At 40.1% G+C, this 26,345-nt stretch overlaps 3 protein-coding genes across 3 annotated transcripts in view; all 3 read left to right on the top strand.

Annotated features, from left to right (window-relative positions):
• Positions 1-111: 111 nt before the first annotated feature.
• Hakai (E3 ubiquitin-protein ligase Hakai) lies at positions 112-3,889 on the top strand. Its single transcript, XM_065480535.1, has 6 exons — positions 112-248; positions 489-661; positions 718-874; positions 931-1,118; positions 1,174-1,362; positions 2,535-3,889. The coding sequence occupies exons 2-6, from the start codon at positions 554-556 to the stop codon at positions 3,102-3,104; spliced, it is 1,212 nt and encodes a 403-aa protein (XP_065336607.1). The 5' UTR covers positions 112-248; positions 489-553; the 3' UTR covers positions 3,105-3,889.
• A 675-nt stretch (positions 3,890-4,564) lies between these two features.
• LOC135937392 (myosin-11-like) lies at positions 4,565-5,758 on the top strand. The gene is made up of 3 exons (XM_065480546.1): positions 4,565-5,127; positions 5,188-5,407; positions 5,466-5,758. Exons 1-3 carry the CDS (start codon positions 4,592-4,594, stop codon positions 5,580-5,582), a joined length of 873 nt encoding a protein of 290 aa, XP_065336618.1. The 5' UTR covers positions 4,565-4,591; the 3' UTR covers positions 5,583-5,758.
• A 371-nt stretch (positions 5,759-6,129) lies between these two features.
• LOC135948468 (potassium channel subfamily K member 13-like) overlaps positions 6,130-26,345 on the top strand; it is a 45,177-nt gene continuing 24,961 nt past the window's right edge. Inside the window, exon 1 of the mRNA XM_065497765.1 lies at positions 6,130-6,598. Coding sequence (XP_065353837.1) covers positions 6,214-6,598 — 385 coding nt within the window. The 5' untranslated portion in view covers positions 6,130-6,213. The remainder of the gene's footprint in view (positions 6,599-26,345) is intronic.

Here is a 26,345-nt window from a genome sequence, read left to right as displayed (position 1 = left end):
TTTTGATAGAATAATATTTATTTTATTTTTGAAAAAACTCATTAAATAAGATAATAAAATAATCGGCACGATAGAGCTTTGCTTTCGCGCCTGCTGATGAACGGGATAGCAAGCAAGAAAAGAAGCACACGACTCAGACGCATGCGCTTTCAAATTTGCCGGCGGTGCTCTGCTCAGCTGCCAAGGCCATGAAGTGTTTATGTTTGGTTTCGATTTGAAATCTAACCTTAAAACTCTTTGAAATCAAGGTGAGCTTAAAATTTTGTTTTCTTTTAGGTGAGTTATTGAGAACTGAAGTAAAAATATTTGTCTCTTAGTCACCGCACACTGCTTTAATGCCTGAGGTTTAAGCGTGGTAAAGAAGTTTTCGCACCGGGCAACGTGTTTTCCATGTCTCGGCATCGGCACTTCTTGCAGCCGACCTTTTAAACAATCGCTTGCCGCTCCAATGTCCAATCTTAATTTCGTTTTTATACCCTTTCGACCAGGTGCACATCTTTGAGAAGGGCGAGTATCAATGCAAGTCGCGCAGATGCAGTCTCCGCAGTAGTGCATGGAACTGGATGACTCAGGCCCCAGGACAATGAGAGGCCGTGGTCGAGGAAGAGCCCGCGGAAGGGGCCGAGGACGTGGTAGGGGCCGGGGAAAGAAGGCCGTCAAGGTATAAATCGACTTTTCCAACTTAGCAAAGCGAGTTTAACAAGGTTGATCTACCAGCCCATCGAAAGCGATGGGGAAGACGAATCGCAGATGGACGTTGAGGACGAACAAACGCCTGTCCTTCAGGCAGAAGTCAAAAATGATACTGCAGACGCCGAAGAACCTGTTAAGGAGGAGGACGAAACTCCAAAACCAAGTTCCCCTGTGACATGCAGTGAGTTGGAAGTTGCACCTTGAAATGGGCCTCTCCTCATGTCCTATTTCTTGCAGTTGACCCTGAGGCTGATATATCACAACTGGAGGCACCCACATTCACCACTATAAACCGAGGCCCACCGGAGCCAATGTTAAGACTCAATTGGGATCACCGGGTGAACTTGATGGGCAACAAAGTGCTGAACCCCATGATCCACTGTTGCGATCGGTGTTTGAAGCCTATATTGATATATGGCCGAATGGTGAGAAGTGTTTTACTCCACAAGAAGCGTTTTAAACGTGAATATTTCATTGCAGATACCTTGTAAACATGTGTTCTGTTTAACTTGCGCTAAGAAAGAGGAAAAACTGTGTCCAAGATGTAGTGAGAAAGTTATTCGAGTGGAGCAGACTGGCTTAGGGACGGTGTTCATGTGTACGCACGGTGGTTCCAGATACGGAAACAGCGGCTGCAGAAGAACTTATTTGTCACAACGAGACCTCCAGGTATGCTCTTGATTTTTCATTTAAATGAACTAACTGTTGCTGTATATTTGAAATTTAAATTTTGAGAGGGGAAATTAGCGCAGCACTCATATTATAATGAATCAAAAATGGCAATAATTGTTTACACTGTCTTAATAGTTTATGGATTATTTAGAAATTTACGTAATATGAAAACGTCAGGTTGGAATATATAATTTATGTCGTTATTGGTGCTCAAATATGTGCGAGTGTAAGACAGTTCCAGAATTGCTTTTGTAGACACCAGTACGAAAGCTACACAAATTGTGCTAGCGTCCAAATACCTAGGGTTCTGTTCAATGATAGCCAAGAGTCCAGGTTAATGAGTTGATGCGTAAAAGTGAAATATCTGATAACATTCAAGTGTGTCCTGGAATGAGTCAGCTGGATGAGCGTAAGCGTCTGTCGAGCGATCAGACTGTCCAGATTGGTTAGGCTCAGTATCCCGAAAGGTGAAAGATCAGCAGATGTCTGAGCGTCGGGAGAAGGAGTTAAGATAGTGGTGTGTGGACATCTTGGAATCGGAACGCTGGTTTCTAGTCGGTGGTCGGTCCGGAGCGACGGCTAGAGTTGCCGGTCGAGGCTGTTACGTCGGTGGTCACCAGTTGAAAGCGTAGGTGTCGGTTGAATGAAACACAAGGAGTAACTCACCTACTTACTTTATTCACAAAATCAACGAGAGGTATTGAAATTCCGTTTCAACCTCGCATTGCATATTTTATTTTCGTAAAAATGATTTTCATTTCAAATCAATCAAAATTTTCAAGATATTGATTTTTTTCCATGGACAGTATAGAAAAATAACCTGAAACTTAAACTGGTAGGTACTAGAATTTGGTTGAGAAATCAAGAGTGAAGTTGTTTCAACTGTAATGATAAATACATTTTGTCCTAAGTAAATGAGAAGATTCTTTGTCGAGAATTTTGGGTAAATTGACCAAAAATAATGAGTAATGACGTACACACAACGGGGGTGGTGGGAAGGGCAATAGGTAACATTGCACTAAAACGTTAAAATATCGAAAGGATAAAACATTAAACAGGTTCGAATGTTAAAGTTGCTAATTCAGAAAAATAATATTCATAAAATGGTAAAATAAAATAAATTTTATTTGTTGCATATTCGATCAACTACAAATTTGAAAATTTTTCAGGCCCACATCAATCACAGGCATGTTCAAAGCTCGGCTGCCGCTAGCGAGTTTGTCAAGGAGGAAAAGGCTTCGCCGCGGCTGGTTAAGGTGGCGCCTCCTGCACCCGACCCACGAGTGCACCAGGACGCTGTCCGAGGAAGCAGTGATAGGACTCAAGTGGTTAGCTCGTTGCAGCCACCAACAACGCTGCCGCCGCCAGTCGCATGGACTACCAATCCGGCCGACGGCGGGGCGGCGTTCGGCCAGCAGCCGGCCGCCGCCATGTACCAGCGGATGGTGAGTGCGGCGCCCTACCAGAGCGCGGCGGCCGCCTCACGGACTAACTTGATCACAGTGCCAATTCAGGACACTTCAGAACCGCCACCCAACTACCACCCGCAGTCGATGCCGTACGCAGGCCAGCAGTACGCGCAGGCCCAGTCGCAGTACGCCGCCCAGCAGTACTACCAGTACCCCCAGCAGGTGTACCCCGGCGTGCCGGCCGCCCCTCCCCCGCAGCCCAGGTACGACCCTCCTTACCAGGGCCAGTGGCAGCATCCGCCGGCAGCCACCAACTCGTTTTATCGCTGAGGCCATACGCGACACCCTCATCTCCCTCGCTCTCGAGAGTGAGCGCACTTTTTGTAACGGCTTCTACCGCAATCCGCTATTCATTTTCAACGGATTAGCTCCACCGCTATTTTTGTTGAATCGAGTAGGAATCATCACGGGCGGGTTGAGAGGTCAAGCCGGGTGCTGTTTGTCTGATCATTCAAACACATTTTTAGTTCTTTTCCGCATCAATTGCTACAATGAAATTGTGCAAGATGAAGAGATTACACCTCCTTCTCTGCCATGTTATTTTTATGAAAACATTATATGTGTCATTTGGTATTAAACACAAAACTATGCATAATTTTACAACAACTTTGTTCAAGACAGGGAATATTTGTTCCAGAAGAAAATATTTTGTGCAAAGTCTCAGTTCAAGAATCGTTTTGAAGCCCTGCTGTTCATTGAAGGGCTTTTGAACATGATTGATGTACAAATGAAAGCAAACTGCTCATGGATGTTAAAATTTGAAACACTTCTGCTTCGCTTGACCTCTCACTTTTATATACTGCATTGTTTCTCACTCCGGACAATATTTTTACAAAAACTACACTTGACAAACAGAATCGTAGACACATGATTATTGTGATTTTAGTTAGAGACACTCTTCCATTATTTATTTCTTTTGATGATAATCAGATTTGCATTTTTATCTCGGTACATTATTAATTACAATTATTGCTAACCAACAGCAATGTTGTTTTTCTTCAAGCATTAACTTCCTATGTCTAAATTCAATAAATAACCCTCTTGTTAAGATGGAATTTTTGAGAATTATTATTACCTGCCAACCTCTGCTCCTTAGCTAAAGTACTATGTAGCCAAAGAAGCTGACCTCAAGAAGATGGAATTAAAAAAGTCAAACTGTGCCAATTTTATTCCTGTGTTACTTTTATTTTAGTCGAGTATTTTAATAATAATGTCCTGTTCTTGTTTTAATTTTAAAACAAATTCCTAGCTTTTATTAAAAAGGAATGCAAGAATGATATTGGCGCATCTGTTGTGGTTAAATTAGGATCTAAATTTGATTTTGCTGATGAATCAGCAAGGCAACTTTGGCCCATGTATCCCCACTTCCAAAGAGAAATAATGAGTAATGAAAACAATGTCACTTGGAAATCATATTGTGTCATGACCAAGAATGCGAAAAATTTCAACCATTTCCATCAACTGGACTCAATAATCCAAATAATTCACCAAACAGAGGTGTCCAGCAAATACCTCAGATATTTCATCGGATGTCAGCGCCAAAGCCAATCGCATCTGGCGCTGACAGTTGCCACAGGCAAATATCGCTGCACAGGCAGAGGTCCTGCTTCTTAATCATTCCTCAGAAACAAGGTAATACTTTTAATATTAAAAGCTATTAAATGCTATTTAGCATTTATATTCACTCATATTTGTGTGCCTTCACATTAACTAAATCTAGATTTTAATTGTAGTGCTGAAATCTTCCTGACGGTGAAATGGATGCTGGAAAGGCGATGTTGGATGAGCCACTTAAAATCATTCTGCATAATGACCACTGTCCAGAGGTGTGCGCTGTGGTCGTAAATCGGGTGTTTGGCCGAAATGAAAGACTGAGACAAGAATTGTTGGAGCAGCTGGACCAGATTGTGGCTGCTAGTGAGAGTATCACCCAACTGAAAATACTTGAGATTGGACTCAAGAAACAGATCCAAGATTTGGAAGAGGATAAGAAAGCATTGGAAGAGGATAAGAAAGCATTGGAAGAAAAACTGGAGTCTGTGAACATGGGAAATGAAGAAAAATATCTGGCAAAGCTCAAGGAGAAAGGCCTGGAACACCAATCTGTGATTTCTGAGTTGGAGGTGAGGATTTCAACTCTTGAAAAGGAAAAGGCCAATCTCATGATCGAGGCTAAGAATTTGAAAAATGGTTTTGATGGCTTGAAGCATCAGTGTGAGCAGCTGAGTGAGAAAAATTCACAGTTGGAGATATTGTCGGCTAAGCAGGACAATGAGGCAGACTTTGATGAAAGGTATATTTTGTAATTAAAGCGTGATTGATATAGATTTAATTGATAAAACCGTCTTCACAGATATGAACAATTGGGCATTGACTTACACCAACAACAGAAACTGGATGAGATTCAGGAGAAGATGAAGCTGCTGGGAGTTTGGGAGCAGCAGATGGAGCTGCAAGAGAAGGAGATGCAACGGCTGCGAGAGACAAACCGAGCCTTGAGATATGACCTAAAACGCCCCAACCACAAACCAGAGATCAACAAGCTGAAGATTGAACTCAGTGACTGCAAGGCTGTAAGGCGATGAAGAGTTTTCTTTTACGAACTTAATATACCAAGATATTCTCTTACAGCGTGAGGAAGATTTGCGCAGTCAGCTCTACAGGACCAACAAGGAGCTGAGCGAACTCCGCAAAAATGCACACTCCCACAATTTGGCTCTGATCAGGAGGAATACTCTCCAAAACTAAACTGATACTGCATTTTACTGTCAAGAAACGTTTTTAATTCGCATTTGTTTGCATGGTGTTATAAATTTAATGGAAAGAATCGAAGATATTGTTAACAGATGAAAATAGATTTTACTATCAATATAAGTTCAAACCTTTTTATTTATGATGTAGTCTTCTGAAGTACAAAATGTAATTAAGTAAATATGTATTAAATTAATCATTGTTGTAAATCTATCCACTGAATATTTTATTGAACTTCTTTTACAAAATACAATAAAATCTCTTATTTAATGAATTAAAAATGACGAAAGCTAAAAAAAAAACTACGAAATTTACGTGACATTATTATTTTAAACAATATATATTTTTAGGTATTAAACTCAATACTTCAAATAATTCATAAGCACAGATATATATGAACTATTCAATTTAAAAAGACAGAATAAAAATCGCAACAGTTAAAAGTGGAGCGAATAGTGAAAGGGCAAATAGGCCGCACACGCAGGAGAAGAGAGAGCAAGTGGCAGGGAAGGGGTTGGCGAGCACGTGGAGGCAGCTCCTCGTCTGGCTGCGGGTGGCAGTCTCCGCTCGACTCGCGACCGCGCCGCTGCATGCCTCGGCCGCCGATGTGAAGGCAGTGCCTGCTGGCATGGTGACGCACCTGCAGGGTGCAGGTGGCGGCGGAGGCCCCGCCGCTTCCACGGGCTGCTGCAACGCGCTGCACCTGAGTGAAGACAACGCCAGGTTCGTGTTGCTGGCCGTCGTGCTGCTGCTCTATATGGTGGCCGGCGCAGCGCTCTTCCAGTTCCTCGAGCAGGACACCGAGCTGGCAATGGTGAACAAGTTCTGGGACGTGTACGCCGATTTCCAGAGACGCCTGGCCAACGAGTCGGCCGCACCGATGGACATGGCGCTCGTCAACGACTTGCTTTACGCGTACGGCAACGCTAGTGCTGTCGGGCTCGTTCACAAAAGGCGCCGCTGGGACTTTTCCGGCAGTTTCCACTTTGTCGGCACAATTGTCTCCACTATAGGTGAGTGCTTTCTACTCAGCCTTTTGTTCCCAAGATTTTATATAGTGCTAAAAAATTTAAGGGCTCCCTTTTAAGGATAGATTGAGTTATTTCTATTACTGAAGCGTAAAGGATATTTATGGGTCACCTACAATATAAGTATATCAGCAAAATATTTGTTCGGAAACGGATTTCCTTTTTGCCATGATGTACTTTTCATTAAAAGACAAGTATTAAACAAGCATTTTGCTTTTTTGTACTGTTGCTGCGTCGCTGCACCCTTTTATTTTTACCTTTACTTAAAACTATTATTCTTATAAAAATAGGGTAGGAGTTAACATTTTCCAAGTTGCCTTTTAAATTTGCGAGAAATTCGGCTCAAAGGTTTGCACGCTAATCAAAAGCGAGCACGCTGTGTCCATATTGAAAATTGTGATTTATTTCTATAGAAGGAAAATTCACCTCATATTTCGCACACCATTGGATTGATCGCGATGAGTGGAATCGAAAACAAGCAAAATATCATTGACTGACCTTTTATTTTGTCGAGAAATTTTGCAAAATTTGGAATTATTCTGTTATACACATTCTGAATATTACTCTATTGCACATTGAAGTTATTAAATTCAACACACAAATAAACTCAATGAAGCACTCACTATTACTACTTGCTATATAGCCAAAAGTACAAAATGTTCGTATTTTTCGCCTCTATAGCTCCACTTTTATGTAATTGCACAATCAGCAAATATAATAAAACTACTTCCAGCATTTACTGCTCTGAGTTAAAAACGAAAATAATATGTTAAAAATAAAAATAATAGTCAAAGAAATCTGATATTAATGACTAAAATAATCACGTCCTCGCGGAACTAATACTTGACCGCACTATATAGAAATCAATAACTTTTTATATTTAAGAGCCCATCATTCCAACGACTAGAGGATACCAAAAACAAACAAATTTCTCATTAAAATGCGCACAAGTTTATTTCCAACGGTGAGAGCAGAGGATGCAACTGTAAATATTTTAGATCTCGCGTCGCTCATTAAGACAAATTCACGGCGTTGATCTGATCAGTTGGAGGGTAAACTGAAAACTCGTCTTCACGCTTGTTTTTACAAAATCTCATTATAGAAACGCGTTCTTCTTAAGTGACACTTCAAAATACCGCTTCCTGGAATCATTACTTTTGACAGGCGGCATATTAGGCTCTACTTTTTTACGGGGTTGTGTACATCTAAGCAGCAGTAATTTTTGGCAGCGGTTCCAACTCGCCGCGAACATTTTATTTCACTGAACGTTGCAGCAACACATTAAAAAAGCAGGCCCCGTTGCCAAATCCATAAAAGACTTTCGTTTTTAGTGTGTATGCATGCACAATTAAAGCGACTTGGCTCGAAATGACCCAGAGACTCTGATTTGCACTCATCCTGCGTGGGCGGCGGAGGACAAATAAATTTTACCGACTCTGATAAAGCGACAGCAGCGTATATAAGACCTAGGCGCAGCAGTGCTGACACTGAAATTAACTATCAACCGGGCTTTTATGCGCACACTCTCAAGTCAATTAATTTATGGCCCTCTCTTGTCGTTCGTTTTCCCTTTCGACGAAATTGCACCTTGAAATGATATCAGGAGAGCACTTTTGGTAGGCGCTTTTCGACTCACTCCGGTTTAAAGGACATGGAATTGCTGGGAAATGTAGGAACGCGAAAGAATGTTTTACCGTGTCTCTGGCGAACGAATTCATTATAAAAAATGATAAAATAGTGCTGGAATTCATAGTTGCTACAACGCAGTAAATGGAAATAACCTCATTGTTTAAAACTCAGGGGAAATTTTAAGTTGGATAAAAATTGCATTAAATATTTATCACAAAGCTTTTTATAGCCTCTTTTCATCGATTTTTTTTTAAATTTCTCATGGCAAAAAAACACATAAAAAAGCATCAAACAATGATAACAAATATGTTCAAAAAGCTTCCGTTAACTTGTTTCAACACGGGAACGTTTTGATGTTTGCGATCTCTTTTCTTCGATTCTGCAAACACAATTTCGCAACTGCCAACTAAATTCTCGGAACCGCTGATGTTTGCGCAGTCAACAGCGCGATTATCCTTTTGCAAAATCTGCTCTGAAGCCATCGCGTCGATTCATGCGCACCGTAAATACCATCAAAATCTAATAAAGTGCGTCAGCCAGCCAGCCACCCCCAACAGCTTTCCTGCCATAATCCAAAATGACGAAGCAGCCGCTACGCAAATTATGCCCGGCCGTAAATTTCGTCGCGGTTTTCGTATATATCATATAAATTCCTTCAGCATCCAACTTTACTGCTGGTCTTTTGTCCCCTGCCACTCTGAAATTGATCTGGAAGAGTGCTTTGATCAGGCCTCTCCCTTTTAGAAGGGAGGATCATTATCTAAAAACTGGATGCGTGTTCGATGCAAGGGATTCTCAATAATGGCAATCGAAACTTTCCGATTCGAGTCAAATTTCCAAAGCACACAAATATGGGGACAACGCCATATATATATATAAACTTCAGGTTTCACCAAAGTGTGTGATGTAAATAGGGAGAAATTTTTAACACACATTTATCTCATTTGAATAAAAAATAGAAGTTGCACACTCAGGCAGTGTCCATTTTTATTATATACTGAGCCAGCAAGATATTTTCATTTTAGGTAAATTTGACACACCAAAAAAGCAATCCCTGCATGGCTATTCGATCAGTTGCAACCCAAGGCAGGTTTTTGCCATTTAAACCCAAAATGAAAATATATCGGGGAAAAGCTCAGTTTCGATTCGCAGACATGCAATTTCTCGTTCGTCCCTTCGTGCGAACGTGGAGGGTGAAAAGAACGTAGGCTAAAAATGAAAAGTCGCCTTTCAGCATGCATGTTTTATGGCCAGTGACGTGCGAGTTTCTTACCCGCTGTGTTCCCATGCAGGGTGAAAGAAGAAAGAAAGCCAGGCGTTGAATACAAAATCGCCGTTTTCGCAATTCATTCAAGAGCTTCGCTCTTAAAACAGCAATCTCGACTCTCGACGCGAAAAGACGAAGTTGAGCGCCGTGCGGTTCATTCATCAGAGCAATGACGGCGCTAACAAACTGCGTGCGTGTGCCGAGATCGCTTTGTTTCTTTTTAAAATTCAACTCGCGCATTGAAAAGCATGTCAGTTACGGTTGCCACCTTCTCGATATGAGTCTCGCCCACGTCTGAAAAGAACAGAGGGAATAATAAATGAAGGGAGTATTTTAATATTAGAAAATCACTGCAAAAAATTTTGGGGCTAAATTTTTTATGTGTAAATTAATTTGTATTATTATTGTTATTGTGTTTATTTACCCCGTTGATACTAAATAATAATTAAATACAGTATAACAAACGTGAAATTCGAATATTTTTGTTATGTTTAAGCTTTACCCGTGTAACAAACTCTGCATGAGATATTTTTTTCTTCAGAAAATATAGATTGATATAAAATATTTTCTATCCTCAAAGACGATGAAATTGTTTGAGAGTCTGGCAACCCTATATACCTATATATATAAAGAGGCACGTTAAAGATCAGTGCAGTTGCGCTTTATTAAATGCTCTGCAGATCGAAATTAAAAGCTGCTGGAATTCATTTTGTTTCGCTGAGCTACTCTACATAGCTTTCGCAGATTTTATTTTCCTTTCTCTTCGCTCTCAAGGAAATGTGCTGCCTTTGCCTTTATTCTGTCGTCGACTCTGAGCAGGAAAAAGGACCGGTGCCGTATTGTTGTGAGTGTGGAAGGAGTCATATAAAATTTAGGACGTAATTTGGGAATGGAACATTATTCATTTTGCTTTGTTTGTAGCCACCGAGATTACAATTCTGCGCACAAAGTGGTAGTTTGTTTGCAATTCATTAAGCTTAAAATTTAGGATCGCTTCATGATACATACTTCATAAAATTTAAGCCCACTTTACGGCACAGGCAATCAACGCTAGCTTGTGCTAGCTGTAATAGGTACAGAGTGCCGGGATTTAAATTTTACCGATGAATTTTTTGTCAAACCGATCGTATTTTTGTTGAGTTCTGACTGATGTTACAATTTTAAAAATCGAATTTTTTCATGAAAATTGTTTTAATATCAAATGTATTTATTTAACTTACTCATACAATTAATTTGAGAGATTGCAATAAATCGAATTATTGGCTTCTCAAAGGTTGCTTTTGTGACAAAATTTGGGGACAAACTATCACTGTCGCCTTTTTATTGAACGGAAAAAAATAACTCTCACAGACAGGGATGAATTTCATGCTTTCCAAGAGAATTTCAAATCCACCCAAGTTGCTAACTCGATTTTTGTTTTTTCTTTTAATGTCGGGGGCAAAATCTGCGGCACGTTATTCGCTCGAAACAAAACTGTCCATTCCGCCTCCAAAAGCATTTAATCCAGCGGGTCCAGGCACGCAAAAAGAGTTGTTGGTGCTCGCAAATACCATTGTTTGCGCTCCACTTTTCTCACGCAGCAGCATATGCCCTGCTCGTTCCCTTTCGTTCTCTCTCCCTCTCTCACTTTTTACGTTTCGCACACGCGGCTCTAAATGAGAGGCTAGCCATTTGCATCAGAAAAGGCGCATTCGTTCCACCTGGCCGTGCCTTTTAGCGTCCCTTGACGCCCGCCTGAACATTAACTGAGCAGTACTGCTACTTCTTTTTTGACCCTAAATGGCTCGCAAAAGCGTGGCTAATTAACAATTAAATTAGTTTTTCGCATCTAGGGTTGAAGGAAAAGAGAAGCGAAATACCAACTGGGAATCAAATGTACAAAAACAAGTACTATACTTATGTGTTCTTTCATTAATCCCGGTATATATGTACTACTGTAGCGGTTCAGAAGCGCGGTCCTGCCCTTTTTGTTGTGAGCCAATAGTTGTCGGTGGTTTGAATTATTGTATTATGTAATTTTGCATTATAGTTTAACAGCTGGAAGATGATTTTAAAAATAAAGATTTCAGTTTTCGCCCGTCGGCCACAACCCGATTCAAAGGGGCGAGTCTAACCCAGTTTAAGCAAAAGAATTTGTCATTTCTTAATGTAAAAATCGTAAAAACAATATCAGTTCTGCATGGTATTTGATTAGTGTCCGATCGGATTTCTGCTGTAAACCATTGCATCAACAACTTTTCAATTTGAAACTAAAATCGAAGTAGCACTCGATGGGTAATGATAGTAATTCAAGAGCGGTTACAGCGGTTTTTCTAATATCGTTGCATAATCATTGAGGGATCCGTTGTGGGCAAAACAGGTGCTACATTTATCGTTACACAATTTGCGGTCACACGAACCATCCGCCTCTAAGCACTCGGTCGTCCCTATAGATTTACTGATTTTATTGTGAAAGCGGAAAAGTGTGTTTCGCTTCAATTAAAGAGCGATGTTTTCAACAATTACCTCTCATGGAAAAGGCGCGTGATCAAAGAATTAGCATCTGCTCAATTGGAAAGTAGAGAGATTCGACTTTGTATTATTTCCTTTCGTCAACGGCTGACGAGGCTGACAAAAATTGAAATTGAAGTTTGACGGTGCTTAACAGTCCGAAGGACCGGAGACCAATTTTTTCCCCAGCACTTTTCGATTTTTTTACTGGCGCCTTGGGGCGGATTACGGCACCGTTTTTAAGCTCGACCTTGAAACACTGTACTATAATGCTAGCCTTATGCCCAGCATTGCCATTTTCTGTCAAAGTTGCCGTAATCCGACCCCTTGAACAAATTCACGGCGGCTGGCGGCTCGCTTAAATTTACCCCCAGATATCAGTCTTTTCTGTAAAAACCACTTTCGGCCTTATGATTTTGGGTCCCTGAACTCATCATCGTAACGGCGGTCGCACTCTTCCTAATTCTTACAAAATGTTTTGAAGATTTTTTTATGTCACCGCGCGGAGTGTCTGTTTTAGACCGCTTACAAATAATTCTTCGTCTGCTGGCTAGCAACACTTTTTATCAATTGATCTGTGGAACATTTTTCCTGTTAAAAAATACTATCCCTTTTTATTCCATAGAATTATGTATTGCTCTTGGCTATTTTTCCACATCCCCAACAAGCTCAGCAAGTTGTAATGTATTCAAATTATAGTGGTTGGTACATTATTTCTTCTCTTCAAGAACTTAATTTGACTCGACTCCCTTTGTGGAAGCTGGAGCAAAAGACCTTCGATGGAAAATTGCCTTGTGAAATAAAAACGAGAAATATTGCAGGTGAATTAAAATTTCATGTTCAGTCAGTTTATGCTGTTGCCCTACTTTGTGCAAGAGCAAGTGAGCACGAGCGTGATTTGAAGTGGATTGCAATGTGCTATTAAATTTTACTGCCCTGCATGCAAACGATGTGTATGTCCTCCTTAATTCCAATATCCGAACGCAAACATTTCCAGGCAAAAAGGCGCTGATGGGAAAATTTATCTTGGACTCCATTTTTCTGTGCGCAAAGGCGGCAGATGAAAAAGCAGTTTGGCATTGACACGATTCTTTTGATCTGCAGCGCGGCCTTTATTTGTTTCGCCAGACTGAGACCGCCAACACTGCGTGATTTTGTATTTCTGCATCTCGCTCAACATCCAACTGCGTCTATGATGAATGGTTAGTGACGTCACAGGAAAAGAAATCAACGATTTGGGTGTGTTAGACAGAGCGAATGAGGGTCCTTTCGCACCACTCGTAAACATAGTCTTTTCAGACGAGGGAATGAGTTATTCCTGGAGCTCGTAACATTCGGAGCTAAAAAAGCCTAGACTGACAACGAATAGAATTGTATTCTGTCTTCCTGTGAATAACATATAAATTTGAGGGGGGTTTCTTAAAATGGGTTTCGGCTCATTTCCAAAAATCTCAAACATAAACTTTTAAGGAAATTTTATACATTTTAATAGGTCTTGAATTGTTTAAATCCGTGTCTGGCGTGATGTCATCCAATATCGAATAGGATTCGAAATTTTTCGATTCGCCAATTCTACCAATTTTGGTCTTCAGTTACAATATGCAATGAGACAAATCGATTGATGGGTCATATTTGATGTTCTGATTGTAAGATATGTGAAACCAAATGTTTGAGCGCATGCTTAGCGTGCACTTGCAATGTGAGAATCCGAGCGATGTTTGAGGTCGATTGCGGGCTGATGTCACTCACTACCCATCTCGAAAGGATGAAGCGATAAAAAAATATTAAAATTTTACCTCACGTTTGAAAGCTGATATAATTTCTTGTCTTTTTAGAGCAGATAAAAATTTTCAATTTATTTCATTTTATATCTCCGATAGCAGATGAAATGGCATTTTTAAAACTTAATATTGATGTCAAAATATAACATTATGAATACATAGACGTTCGTAGTGTTAGTGAGAAAGTTCTGAAACTCATGGCCAGGATAATTACAAAAATGGCTATACTAGCCCGATCACTCACCACATTACAGACTTAATTGAAGAATAAAAAATTAGAAATCACATATGAATTTGACAAAGCTCTGTAAAATGAAATTAAATAAATAAATAAATTCCAAATAAATATTACTAAAGAAAATTTTTGCCTTTTCTGGCTTTTCGGGAGTCTTTTTGGTATGCATGTGGAGAACGAGCTAGGGCTGCCCTTCTGACAACTTATAGCATTAAAAATTTGCATAAACTTTCGATTGAAACTGCAGTTAAAGTCTTTGAGCTAAAAGTATCCCCTAATGCCTCTTATGGCATAAAAGTTATTTGGCTGCGTACCTTACCATGACTGACTTTGAAACATTAGAGCGAGTCAAAGCACGATGTTTGTTCTGTGTCCATCAGATGTCTCATTATGAACCTAAAGAAATTTGTAAATATAGATTGTGAGGTGTATGGTGTGAAAAGTATTATATTTAGAAATGTATAACAAAAAGACTAGTTTAAGAGAAACGGCAAAGTGATTTAAAAATTGACGATAAACAATAATTGCAGGCTTAGTGTTGCACGGATAATTGCGTTTAATAAATTGTTCATTCAAATTTTTCCTAGTTTCGTTTAATAGTTGCAGTCCTAATAAATAAGCATCCTATTGCGTCCGGAGGCTGTGGCTTACTCTAATTTAATTTAAAAATTTCCCCAAAAAGGTGCTTGCCTTTATGCAGGAGTAAAAAGTGGTTTTACAAGTATTAACACCGGTCGACCGATCCACCTCTGTTTGTGCCATTTCCCCGCAAAGCAATGAAAATTCATGAGCTCCAATGCTCCCTCCTGCGAGGACAGAGGGTAATTTCAGGCCCGCAAAAGTTATTTTTAAAACCTGTTCGGCAGCGGCAACAAAAGGGGCACCATCGGTCTTTTTCTCTTATTCAGCATTATCGGCGAAATTTGTGCTGCTTTTTGCGGGAGCGAGAGCGAGAGTCGTGCATTTGCAGGTGATATATTTCACGCGGCTCGGTCTCGCTGGCTCGGAACTGTGACGTCTGCGGTAATTTAATTTCGCTTGCTGGCAGTCGTGAATATGAACGATATTATGGTTTCCAACCGAGTGAGAGAGGTGAAAAATAATAATATGCGCCTGGACGAGAACCAATCAATCTCTCCAAATCAACGCTTTTGGATGTATCAATTTTATCTTTAACTGGATTAAATATCATAAAAACGAAAAAAATCGTATCTAATCTCAACACCTTCCTTTGAGAGCTATTTTATGGCTTTTGGCATCATTGATAATTTATTTTCAATGAGCCTGGAAGCTGGACGTGTTTTGCTTTGCGCCAGGATACCTGCAAATTTAATTACATCCCAAGGATAAACAGCGTCTGCTTCTTTTTGCGTCTCTCTTCGCTGCGCATGTTTTGCTGCGAAAAGCGTGAGTGGTTTCGCCGTCAGCGGATGAGCACAAACACACACGTTCCTCAAAAACCGGGGGTAACTTTTCCGTGTTGTTGATATCATCACAACGAGCGGACAGCGAGAGGCGAAGCGAGCGAGCGGAAAGCAATCGCCGCGTGGGCCGCCGACAGCAATAAGCTCGATGGGAATTCTCCTTCCGCTTGAACTGCGCCGCAATGCCAAATTCCTCTTTTCCTCCTCGCTTGATGACTGATGCGGAAAATGTAGGCGTTTGAAAAAACGGTTTGATCGAAAAACAATCTATATTGAGAAAATGTCTACCGTTTGAGATTTTCGACGTGAGCGAAGCACATTTTGCGAACAGCAAAAAATGGAGCGATAAATCTGCACCAATGGAGCTGCAATAAACAGGCACCGTGATCATGTTACTAACGCACCGACACATTTTATTTCGGCCGTAAAAGCGGTGGGTCAAAAGTGACAGAGTAAAAAAATTCATTTATAAGCCCAGCACAAAAGTTGTTCAATAAAAGTCCAGCCATAGCAAACTCGAATGAAAGTAGAATAGAGAACATCACGCAAAGCTTCGCTGTTTTTTCTCTGCAGCCCAAATGATTAACAGTAAAAACAGCACAAAGCTGGCTGGCTCTTAACTGATATATATAGACAATGGAACGGAGGGTCGAAATTTGTGCTTGCCTATTAAGTCTTAACAATTGAACCAACGGTGAATTAAAAATCAAGAGAAAAATTTGAAAAAATGTGCGGTGCAAAAGTAAAAATATACCATTGAATGTGTGATTTAAAAATCTGGCTGTAGATAAGACTGCTCCTTCCATTTGTTAGCCCATTACCAACGACACCTGATCCTGGCCAGTTTTCCGCTCACTTTTCTGCTCGCGTTACCAACTCACTGGGTGTGCGTAATTGGCAAAGCAGTGGATAGGCTATCCCGCATAACACTGCCAGCCAACTTTTTGCCTACGCACTCAGGGGTTTCCTTTCAATGCGAGCTGCGGGCGTGTTGTTGCAGGCTCGTGTTTCTCCGCGGAAAGCGTCAGTTTTCGCGTTTCATTCGAGAGAGATCCATCTCCATCTTCACAGAGCACATCTTTTAATAAACAGTATTAATACTCTTTGCTCAAATATGAAAAATTTTGGTTCAGATCAGTTTTTCTGAAGTTATTAATTAACCAACCAAAGCCTGTAATTTTTTAGCATCTGTTCAAATTTGTGTTTGTGTTCTAAATTAGCATGCCAGTTTGCAGCCAAAACAGCCAGTCACAACATTTACTCAAGCCGTACGCCACGCCGACAGAAAAACAAAAGAGAGGCTCCTTGCTTTCCGTTTGCTAAACTAATTAAATTCGCTCTCTTTCGCCGTCACGATTTCCAATAGCACTGTTTGCCGCGAAGCCCTGAGCATCCTTATTGTTTGAAAATGTGAGCATCGTATATATCTAGAATGATTGTTTTTCCAACAATTTTTGGCTCCACCATATTCTATAAAATTATTTCCCGAGATAGATTAAAATTAATTTGAGCCATCTAACTTGTAAAGTCAAACCAATTTTTTTCTAAATAAAATTGATTTTTCAATAGCCTCTCCCATAGATAAACAGTAAAAATTGAAATAATTAGAAAAAATACACATTCTAAAACTGTACAGTGGCTGTTTCGACCCCGCAGGTTTTATCAGATGTACATCGCTACCAAAATAAAATTAATACTATAGTAATACCTGCAGAGAATTCTGAATAAGTGATCGTTGAAAACGTCCGCTTGCACTCATCTCTGAAGGCAAACAAAGACAAAACTTTTACGCTCATTCTAAAAGTACAGTGTTTCTCTCAACATTGGTCACGTTCACTTTAGGGTTAATTAATTTTCGAAGTCTCAGATAAATGGTGCATTTAAAAACGCTGAATTATCAGAAAAAGATTTAAAATCATTCACCAACGCTTTTGCCTTAGCAACACAAGCAGATAAACGCTCGTATTTACATAAGCTATAGTTTGAGAACGAATGAGCAAGCAGTCAAGCGGTGCAGTGTAAAATGCAAATACGGAAAATAACAACGCGGAAAAGCGGGAGCTTTGCTCGGTACATAATCTGCGTTTCTGTAGAGCTAAATACTCCGGTGGAAATTCCTACAGCTGACTTTCGAACCGCACTTTGTTTAAACATAAATTTTGAGCAGCGCTCTTTATTCCAATCACGTAGCTATCAACTGTGAACAATCCAGAAATTTACATAAGGTCTCTGAGAATTGCAGCTTGAACTTGAAATACGTGAAATTTAATATAGCACAAATGTTGCATGGGGAAAAGTTGCACACTTAGTTCATTCAGCTTTCTTGAATAATGATGCTCGCGACAAAGTCAAAACGTAAATGAAGAAACGGAAGAAACAAAGATATCTTCAGCTCCACGTGCGGAAGTTTTGAAACTCGCCAATGCGTATATGTGGCATACTAAGCCCTTTTTCTATCGAAATGTGTGCAACCAGCAGTTCAAAGCAGAACGAGCGCCGGGCTATTTTGCATCAGTGTTGCTAACCGAGAAAATGCGCACACGTAGCGCGTGTAAGTTGAAAAGCAGGACTCGGCTCTGTCTCTCAGCATTGTAATCATTTTCCTGCAGCATCCGAGATGCGAGCCGAGGTCATGTTGCAATGGCACCGGCGGAGCGTGTAATAATGCGGTCACAATTACCATCAACCTCGCACCACTAATCTTCGTTCACTTTATCTCCGGCGTAAATTAACATCCAGCCAGCTAAGCTATGGTGTAAGGGTTTTTGATGACCATGCTGTAAACAAGAAAAGTGAGAGTGCAGCCGGGTGATTAGGGAAAAGGTTGGCTGAGTAAAAAAGCAGAAGGATATTTTTTACTCTCACCGGAGTATTTTACAGGTTGAATTCAAAGTAGTCGGACTCTAAATTTCAATCAATAGCTGCCGCTGACAGGATAAACGACCTATTTATCAGCCTGCGTAATGGACCACTTCGATCTTTGAATAGAAAACGATGGGCATGAAATTAACTCAATGGATTTTTATGTATCCAAGCACCTTTGAAATGAAAAAACCAAAATCTTTTTTTAAATTAATTATTCCTAATAGTTTTATATTTTAAATAACTTGAAAATTATATTTCATTCTATCCATCTTACTAATATTCCAATTTCGTGGTTAATTAGGCAAAATTTGTTTAAAACCCTCGTATCAACGTTAATATAAGATGATAAAAAGATAAAGAGATTGCGAAAATTCAGCTTGAATAATACATCTATAGGAAGGAATTATGATGCGCAGTATTTTCCTATATTATGAATTTTATTAAAGCTGTAGTTGTGGGCTGCGTGTGTGGACTGCGACTTGTGGAAATGGGACGACATCGGAAAAGTGTAGACTGGCTGCGGGGCTGAATATGTGTGGAATTGTGAGGCTCGGAGAGTGGGACGGATTAAAGACTCGGGACGCGTCCGAGTGGGTTCGTCAGGGACTTCGGTGAAGCGGGGCGCAGCATCCGAAGTATGGTACCGCTTAAGCCCAGGCGTGCGATCGACAACATCGGGGACGGAAGCTACATCGTCCTGCTGCGATGGCGATCTTTACGTCTTACAGGGTCCTCGTCCAGATAGTCCTCAGGGTTGGTCCGGTCGTCTAGGCTGCTGCAGGAATTCTCTCTTTTTGAATTGCGTCGCGTCGGTTTATATATGCTCGTCAAACAATGTGATTAGTCTGTTGTGTGAATTTGTGTGTTGCAGAATGGTCATTGTTTGACGGAATGTATATAGGTACCCTACACATCTCTTTATTTGGAACGGAAAGGCTTAAAGAAAGGTAATTCAAGGTGATGCGACGTTGAGCCTATTTGCGTGGAAACAATCCACTTGACCAGAGGGTGCTTCAGTTTTCTAAAGCCCTCTTTTGGCAGGACGCTACTTGCAGACGGAACTGAATGAGCCAAAGGCTGCGTCGAACCCAATATGCCTTTGTGTGGTGAACGAGTTAGCTAGTTCGTATAAAGTGGAGTAGAGATAATATTTTTGTCAGTTGGTACGTAAAAAATGATGGAGACAGAGCGTACCTCTAGGGTTTAACTTGCTGAATTGATCTTTTGAAAAATTGTACAAGGGTTGATATTTCCAATAATTGCGTGGGTTTCAGCAAAAAAGAAGCAACTTTAACCTTTCCGACATGTTTCCACACAAAAAGAGTTTTAAATCACTTTGTTCTTATTGTTAGGCTTCATAAAAGATATGTCACGATCAGAAGAAACTTCTGTTAAAATTCTATCTTTGATCTCTAAAATTCATTATTTATAACGTTTGGTCCTAAAAATTGTACAATTTAATCTGAGTAAAACAAACCACTGCCTTGTGGAAGCCAAAGAGTTTATGTCAACGAGGGCTGATCGTTGCGTGCCAGTTAAATTTAGTGCAACTTCATAACCGTCTCTCTCACTCTCTCGAGTGGCAACAACGTGATTAAGTTGACGCCGCCAGGCATGAACATAAATGTTACAGCTGCACGATCTCGCGTTTTACATTAACATGGATCAGTAGCAGATAATTTTCGATTAGCACAAACCTACACGCACGCGTTGCACGAGAATTATGGCGGCGCAGGAAGCGGGCGCACGTCGTCGGGATTAGGAAATTGTGAATGATCGCGCTTGTCGTGGCCCGGGAATAATTTAGACGCCAACTTAGAGCAGATAAAATCTGTTGGAGCTCGTCGACAAACACCCCTACTCAACGAGGAGGATTATGTGCTGCTAGGCAAACACGGCCTTGTCAAAAGCAAAGTTCTAACCTGATCATCGTCACTGCAGTAAAATCTCTGTTTTGCCCAGAGATAAAACTGAGCTCGCTCGTGATCCAATCAAACGTCTTGTTTGACTTTGAAAAACTTTCAATTATCAATTTGTGGTTGATTCCTCGTTGCTCGCACGTGCACTCTCTTGTCAGCAAAAGCGTTCAAGGTTGATCTCGATAAACTGGCATTACCTGAGAGACGAGCAAGAAAACTATCTTTTGCAGCTTTGGATTAAAGTTTGTCCAAAGAGCATACCTACAAAATTTGTAATCGTTTTACTTAGATCGTTGTTTACACTATGAGTAAATTATTTGGCAAAAAACCCTCGAATATGCCCAACTTTGCCCAAAGAGAAATTTTTAAGACTCTACAATTTAGCTGGTGGAGAATATCATCGTATTTGTTTAAACCCTAGAGTGACGTTAGCAAAGTTCAGTATATGTGGTTATTTTTTTTACCTTTTTAGCAATTTACGGAGGGTTGAAAAGATATTCAAAATTTATAAAAATAAAATAAAGTTTCTGTGCAATTTAGATTAGTTTTGGTTTGTTGACATTTTTGATGAGACCGATGGGCTATTCTGAAATGTCTGTAAAATTTTAATGAAGCTGATGAAATTGCCATTTTTTTTGTTAGGTACAGTGCTCTGGCAATTTTAATACAAAGTTTTTAATAATTTGGGTTGGTTTTTGATCCCTGGTGATTTTACTTATTTCGTTAAAAAGTGATCAAAATTGACTCTAACAACAAAACGTAATATCCTACGAGCATCTTTGTCAGAGATGTCTATTCTTCAAGTTGCAACACATCAGATTTTCCCTTGAAAAATAGATTTTTTAAGTATATATGCTGATTAAATTGGTGCAAACACTCACTAGTAAGGTTTCAACCGGAGATGAACGGAGTGCATGATATATTTTCTTTACGACGGCTTAAATCGGGTCGGCCGGTTTGGCGAAAGAGAAACAGCAGGGGAATAAAAAAAAGCATCCAAGCCCATGTGGACTGAAGCATTGAGACTACGTCAGTAGGGAAAACTAAGCTGGTCTCGTCCGCTGCTTAGACTGACCTGGATGAGTGGATGAAAAGGATCTTTTTTGCGCGTGAAGGGTCAAAAAGCAGGGCCTTTTCATTTTTGTCCCAGACGTGCACGTGCTTTTCACTGCGTGAAGATTAATTGTGTCTGTCTCTTTAATCTTCTACAGGATTACCGAAACTTCTAACAGTTCCATCATAACCATAGTTACGTCATAAGATGAAATGCGGACACTTTCATTTGTTAATTTTCCAATATTTTAACAGTAGTAAAAACATATTGACTCACAAGCTTTTGAGGAAAAGGTCCCAACGAATGACTTCTGAGAACTAAAAGACATACGTCTAATTAAATTAACACCTGAGGCGCCCACTCAAATTCAGAGTCGCAATCCGCAGTGGAATTAAGTTGCTCTTTGATTATTTTGGCAGCTTGTGTAGGAGTTGGTTCTTGCCTTCTTGATATATACCATCTCCGTTCTCAATAACACGGGCAAAACCATTGAGGAAGGAACACATAGAAACACACGTGTGCATGTTTGGGAGTGTCGAAACCGAAACACCTTTTGTGCCCTTAGCCGTCACAGCTGTGAGTGTCGTGTAAATGCAAATTTCGCTTTCCTAAATAAACCGCACTCTACAGCAACAAAGGTCTTTGTGCAAATCAGTTTCGAGTTTGGAAGCTTTGACGTTTCCTCGACAGCGCTACACTTTGGCAAATAAAAAATCACCAGAGGTTTAAATCAGTTTTGTCAAATTTAGACTGATGCAATCTGCTTGGGAGAAAGGAATGTTCTTTCACTTAAAACATTTAGAGTCAGATTTTTAAAAATAAAATTTTATTGTTGTCCTTAGACTCCTGCTCTGATTTTTTGAGGGGGAGCCTTGCTCCCTAACCTGCCTACATAAAAAACCAGTATGAGAGAATACAAAATACGTTTTCAATCAAACTTTAAAGCAATAACGAAAATTGGATTTGAATTCTCGAGATTTCTACGAAAAACCATTCGTGGAAAAGCAATTTTTCATATTTTTTTTTAATTTCTATTGGTCAAAAGCAAACTTGTGAATAGCTCGTTCGGATCGCTCGCTGGCGCTTTTTGAATCGTAATTTAAGTGGGGTATGCCGTCCCGCATCACACTGCTGGTAAACTTTTTGCCTACACACTCGGGGGCTTTTCGCGCAGGCAGGCAGCTGCGGGAACGGTATTTTACGCTCTGACATAATCGCATTTATCACCCTGAAACAGAGCCTCTCATCGCATGTTTCCCGGGGAGAACTAATATGTTTTTGGATGGGTGACCACCAGGGATTGCTTTGTGTTTTTCTACGTCCGTTTTCCACGCTCGCCAAACAGGACTGTGTTGTAAAATGGAGCACAGACTTCTTGCAAGATAGCAATGGTTTCCAAAGTTACTCCATTGACGTCAAGGAGAGACTAATTGAGCTCCAGATTTTGCCACTCTATATGGTTGTTGCCGGGTTTTCTGTTTTTATTCAGGTCTCCTAAATGTGGATAGTGCACCATGCAGGAAAATATTTTTATCCTCAGCAATTCTAAAAAAAGCCTTATTATCAGGTTAAACTTTTTCAAAAAAATTAATAAATACGGCTCAAAATTTAATTTTCAAGTGGCGAGTGCTGTTAAAGTACTGATAATCGTGATTTATTTCGTCAAAAGGAAGTTTCCTCACGTGGTGCATACCATTTGATAGACTTTAAAAAACACGAAAAGCTGAGTGTTTCTGTTACAAATATTTGGTTGATTCTTGGTTACTGCTTCTTTAAACGAAAATCTCTGACGATGCATTTGTTGGTCGAATTAACTATTTGTGCGTGTGATCTGAAGGAAATTTATCTCAATTTAGCTTAATCTTAACAAACACAAAATGATGCATTCAATTGCCCTGCAAAGATTCTCTTTAAAGCTTAAATATTATTTTATTGAATATAAAACTGTATATAAAACTGTGGAGTAATTTATAAAAATTATTTCTCGTGCAATTTCTTGATGCATTTGGACCAAAAAAATTAGTTAAAGAGTCTGGAAATGGCATTTCATCATCTTAAGTAAAAAGTTGGGCAGATGCTCCCTGCTTTTCCTGCAATGCAGCAAGAGATGAAAATTTAGAAAAGTTACTGCCGTACAAATGAGACTTTACAAGCGCATAATTTCGTAGCTCATAAACGTCAGCGTCAGGTGGTGCTTCTTTTACTATGGTGAAAAGAGCAAATGAAGCTGATAATGAGGTCATCAGACGCGGCAGCTGGCCGAGCTTTTTACGGCACAAAAAGCAGGAAAAGGAAGGAAGCACGTGCCGCTAGCTTCCCACACGCTGCCATTGTGCGAAGATGACTGAGAAGGAGGTTGTCAATGAAAACCTGATCGGTCGCGCAGCTAGCGGTCACTAGTCGGTTCGGGAGCATGTGAATCGCCAAAAGGGTGTCGTGTTCGAAAGGTGTTTGCTTGGGGCACGTGCACATAAAGCAGACGTGCGGAATGTGGGGCGCCAGAGTAAAAAAAGCAAGAGAGCCGCCCCTGAGGGTCCCAATATGGAGCGGCGGCGAAAAGTTGCTCGCGCGCGCCGTAAATAAATTGATTAGGGGCGGCGCGCCCTAGCCACGTTGATCGAGGCCGAGACAGATAGAGCAGTCGGCCTGATTTGAATTCCGCTCCGCTGAAACGTGGGTGGTTTGAATGCACTCGCTCTTCTTGGCCTTGGCATCCCCTGCCGGGCGTCCTCACAAAATGCCCATTTATTTCTACAAGTCTGCGTGGGCGGAAGTCCGACTCAAACGGCAGGCACCCTTCCGTGTCTTTCAGACCTTTTCAAAAAGCTGAATCAGTCACTTCAGGATCGTCTTTTTTCCTAGAATAGAGCTCGTAACTGCTAAACGAGCTTCGATTGTTAGTAATAGATCAAGTGTTTTACCCTATTACACTACGTCTTAATTGTTTATAAACATCAATGTTAGCTAAATATTTCCTCTTTTCTTGCCTGACACGCTTTTCACATCCCCACCACAGAATCATAAGAAATCTTACAGAAGCACTAAAGATGATTAATAATCATGAAATGCATATCAAGTGGAAAACCAGACTCGCCAGTTTCCTTTTAACATACTTTTAGTCTCGTTTAATCCATACAATTTTCTTATTTATTTCAATTTAACCATAGCAAAGGTGGTGTACACAAAAATTGCGAAAAATCCTTTTTACATTTAGTTAACAAACTCTCTAAAAATTAGATGTTTAAATAAATATAATGAAGAATTAAAATAAATGAGAAATAATCAAGCAGCGAGAATACTTTCTCCTTATTAGAAATCTGAATTAATTTTCCCAGAAGGGAAATTTACCTCCTAATTTGTACTCCGTAGGATAAATCGCGAAGAGAGGAATAAAAAAAGCGAAGAAATCATTGATAAAAACCGTTCAATTTTTCGATAAACTGTTCAAATTCTGAAATTTAAGTGTTACTTTATCCAGATTTTAATAATTCACTATGCAGATATTAACTAATGCTTAATTCCACAAACACTAGAATTAATGAATTACTTGGAAAAAATGCAAAATTTTCGCAATTGTTGGCCTCTGTAAAGTTCCACTTTAATTCTCTGATATGATTATAAAAAGAGCTAATTAAAAAACCAAAACTTTAAAATATGAATTTTATACATTCCACAGTGAGCTTAGTATCACAATAAAAATTTTGACAGTCGTAAAAATACACATCGTAATATTCGTGTGTCTTACACCATTAGCCAAAATTACAAAAATCAAACTAATGAATAATGTCTTAATGATGATAACTCTAACTTGTCTAGTTTTGCCGTCGAGCAAAAAGTTGGCTAGCATGCGAAATCAGCGTTTCCCAACTAATTGAAAAGTACACGTGGTGAAAATGTTACGGATTTCAACACTGCAGTGCACACGTTGCAAGTTACATTTTCATCACTCTCAGGAATGAACTACTTTTCAATCAGCGAACGGTGCAAGTTTGCGGCGTAAAAAACGCGGGATCGTTCGCTCCATTTCTGCCGCAACTCTCGACTCAGATATAAATGCGGCGATTGTCATGTGAGTGTTTGTGATGCCGCGTGAGTGCGCGGTTTTCGTGAACCTTCTGTCAACGGCTCAAAAAGTGACAGGAAGCGTAATGAATCAGAGCTCGATGATGAATGCATTACAATCAGTGGAGTGCGCGGCGGCGCGGCACCCTATATTATTACATTGTCTGCCCGCAAAGCATCCAGTATCGGCGGGACTGAGTCGAAAATCGAGGAAATACGCTCTGCTTGCTGATCGCCGCCCGAAAAAGCTTTGAGACCGTTTTATTGCCTTGCAAAGTGAGAGTGACACGCGAAATGAGAGGTTTTATTGGTGTCAAAACTGGCTGCCGGAGGCAATTTCGGCCTATTTTCGCTGCTCGCATGTCGAAAATTATTGTGGGTGCCAGTCTACAGTATATACACATTTGATTTCGTGTTCCAAACTATACCCAATAATGCTGGGTAAAAATAAAAGTTCATGTTAGTCGATCTAAAAGTACGCTCGCCTGAAGGGATGGAAAGGAGGCTAACTATAGGTTTACACAAAAATACAAATGCGCTTGAACAGGGGCGCAAAGCTAATATTACCAAAAACCATTCCCTATATAAGGTCAGTCGTTTTCTGTTGCGTTTTCTCCCTGCTGGAAAAGATAGTACCCAAATTATTTATGTTCAAATGGCTCCCATTTTAACAAAAAAAAAAATTATTTAACAGTCCGCCTTCTTATAGTATTAAATTATTCAATAATTTCATTCAAATAGTACCATTCAATAAAAAACACAACTTCATGTCGATTCTTACATTCATATTCAACACAAAATCTTTCCCTGCGAGTATTATTCCATTGCATTTTCCAATGCGTTTTTCCTTGAAAGACCAATCTTCCAGTGCATTATGTTTCTCTAATGCAGTGTTTTAAGCGATATTTAATTAGTATGCGGGTCAAATGAAGCGGTTTAATGCGCGTTCCCTTCTCGGTTGTCTCCAAGATGGGTTTAATGGGATTAAGTGGCGCTGCTCTCTCTA

The sequence above is a fragment of the Cloeon dipterum genome, chromosome 1, assembly GCF_949628265.1.
Source record: "Cloeon dipterum chromosome 1, ieCloDipt1.1, whole genome shotgun sequence".
Lineage (NCBI taxonomy): Eukaryota > Metazoa > Arthropoda > Insecta > Ephemeroptera > Baetidae > Cloeon > Cloeon dipterum.
The sequence above is the reverse complement of the archived record's forward strand: the minus strand, read 5'-3'. Positions and strand labels throughout refer to the sequence as shown.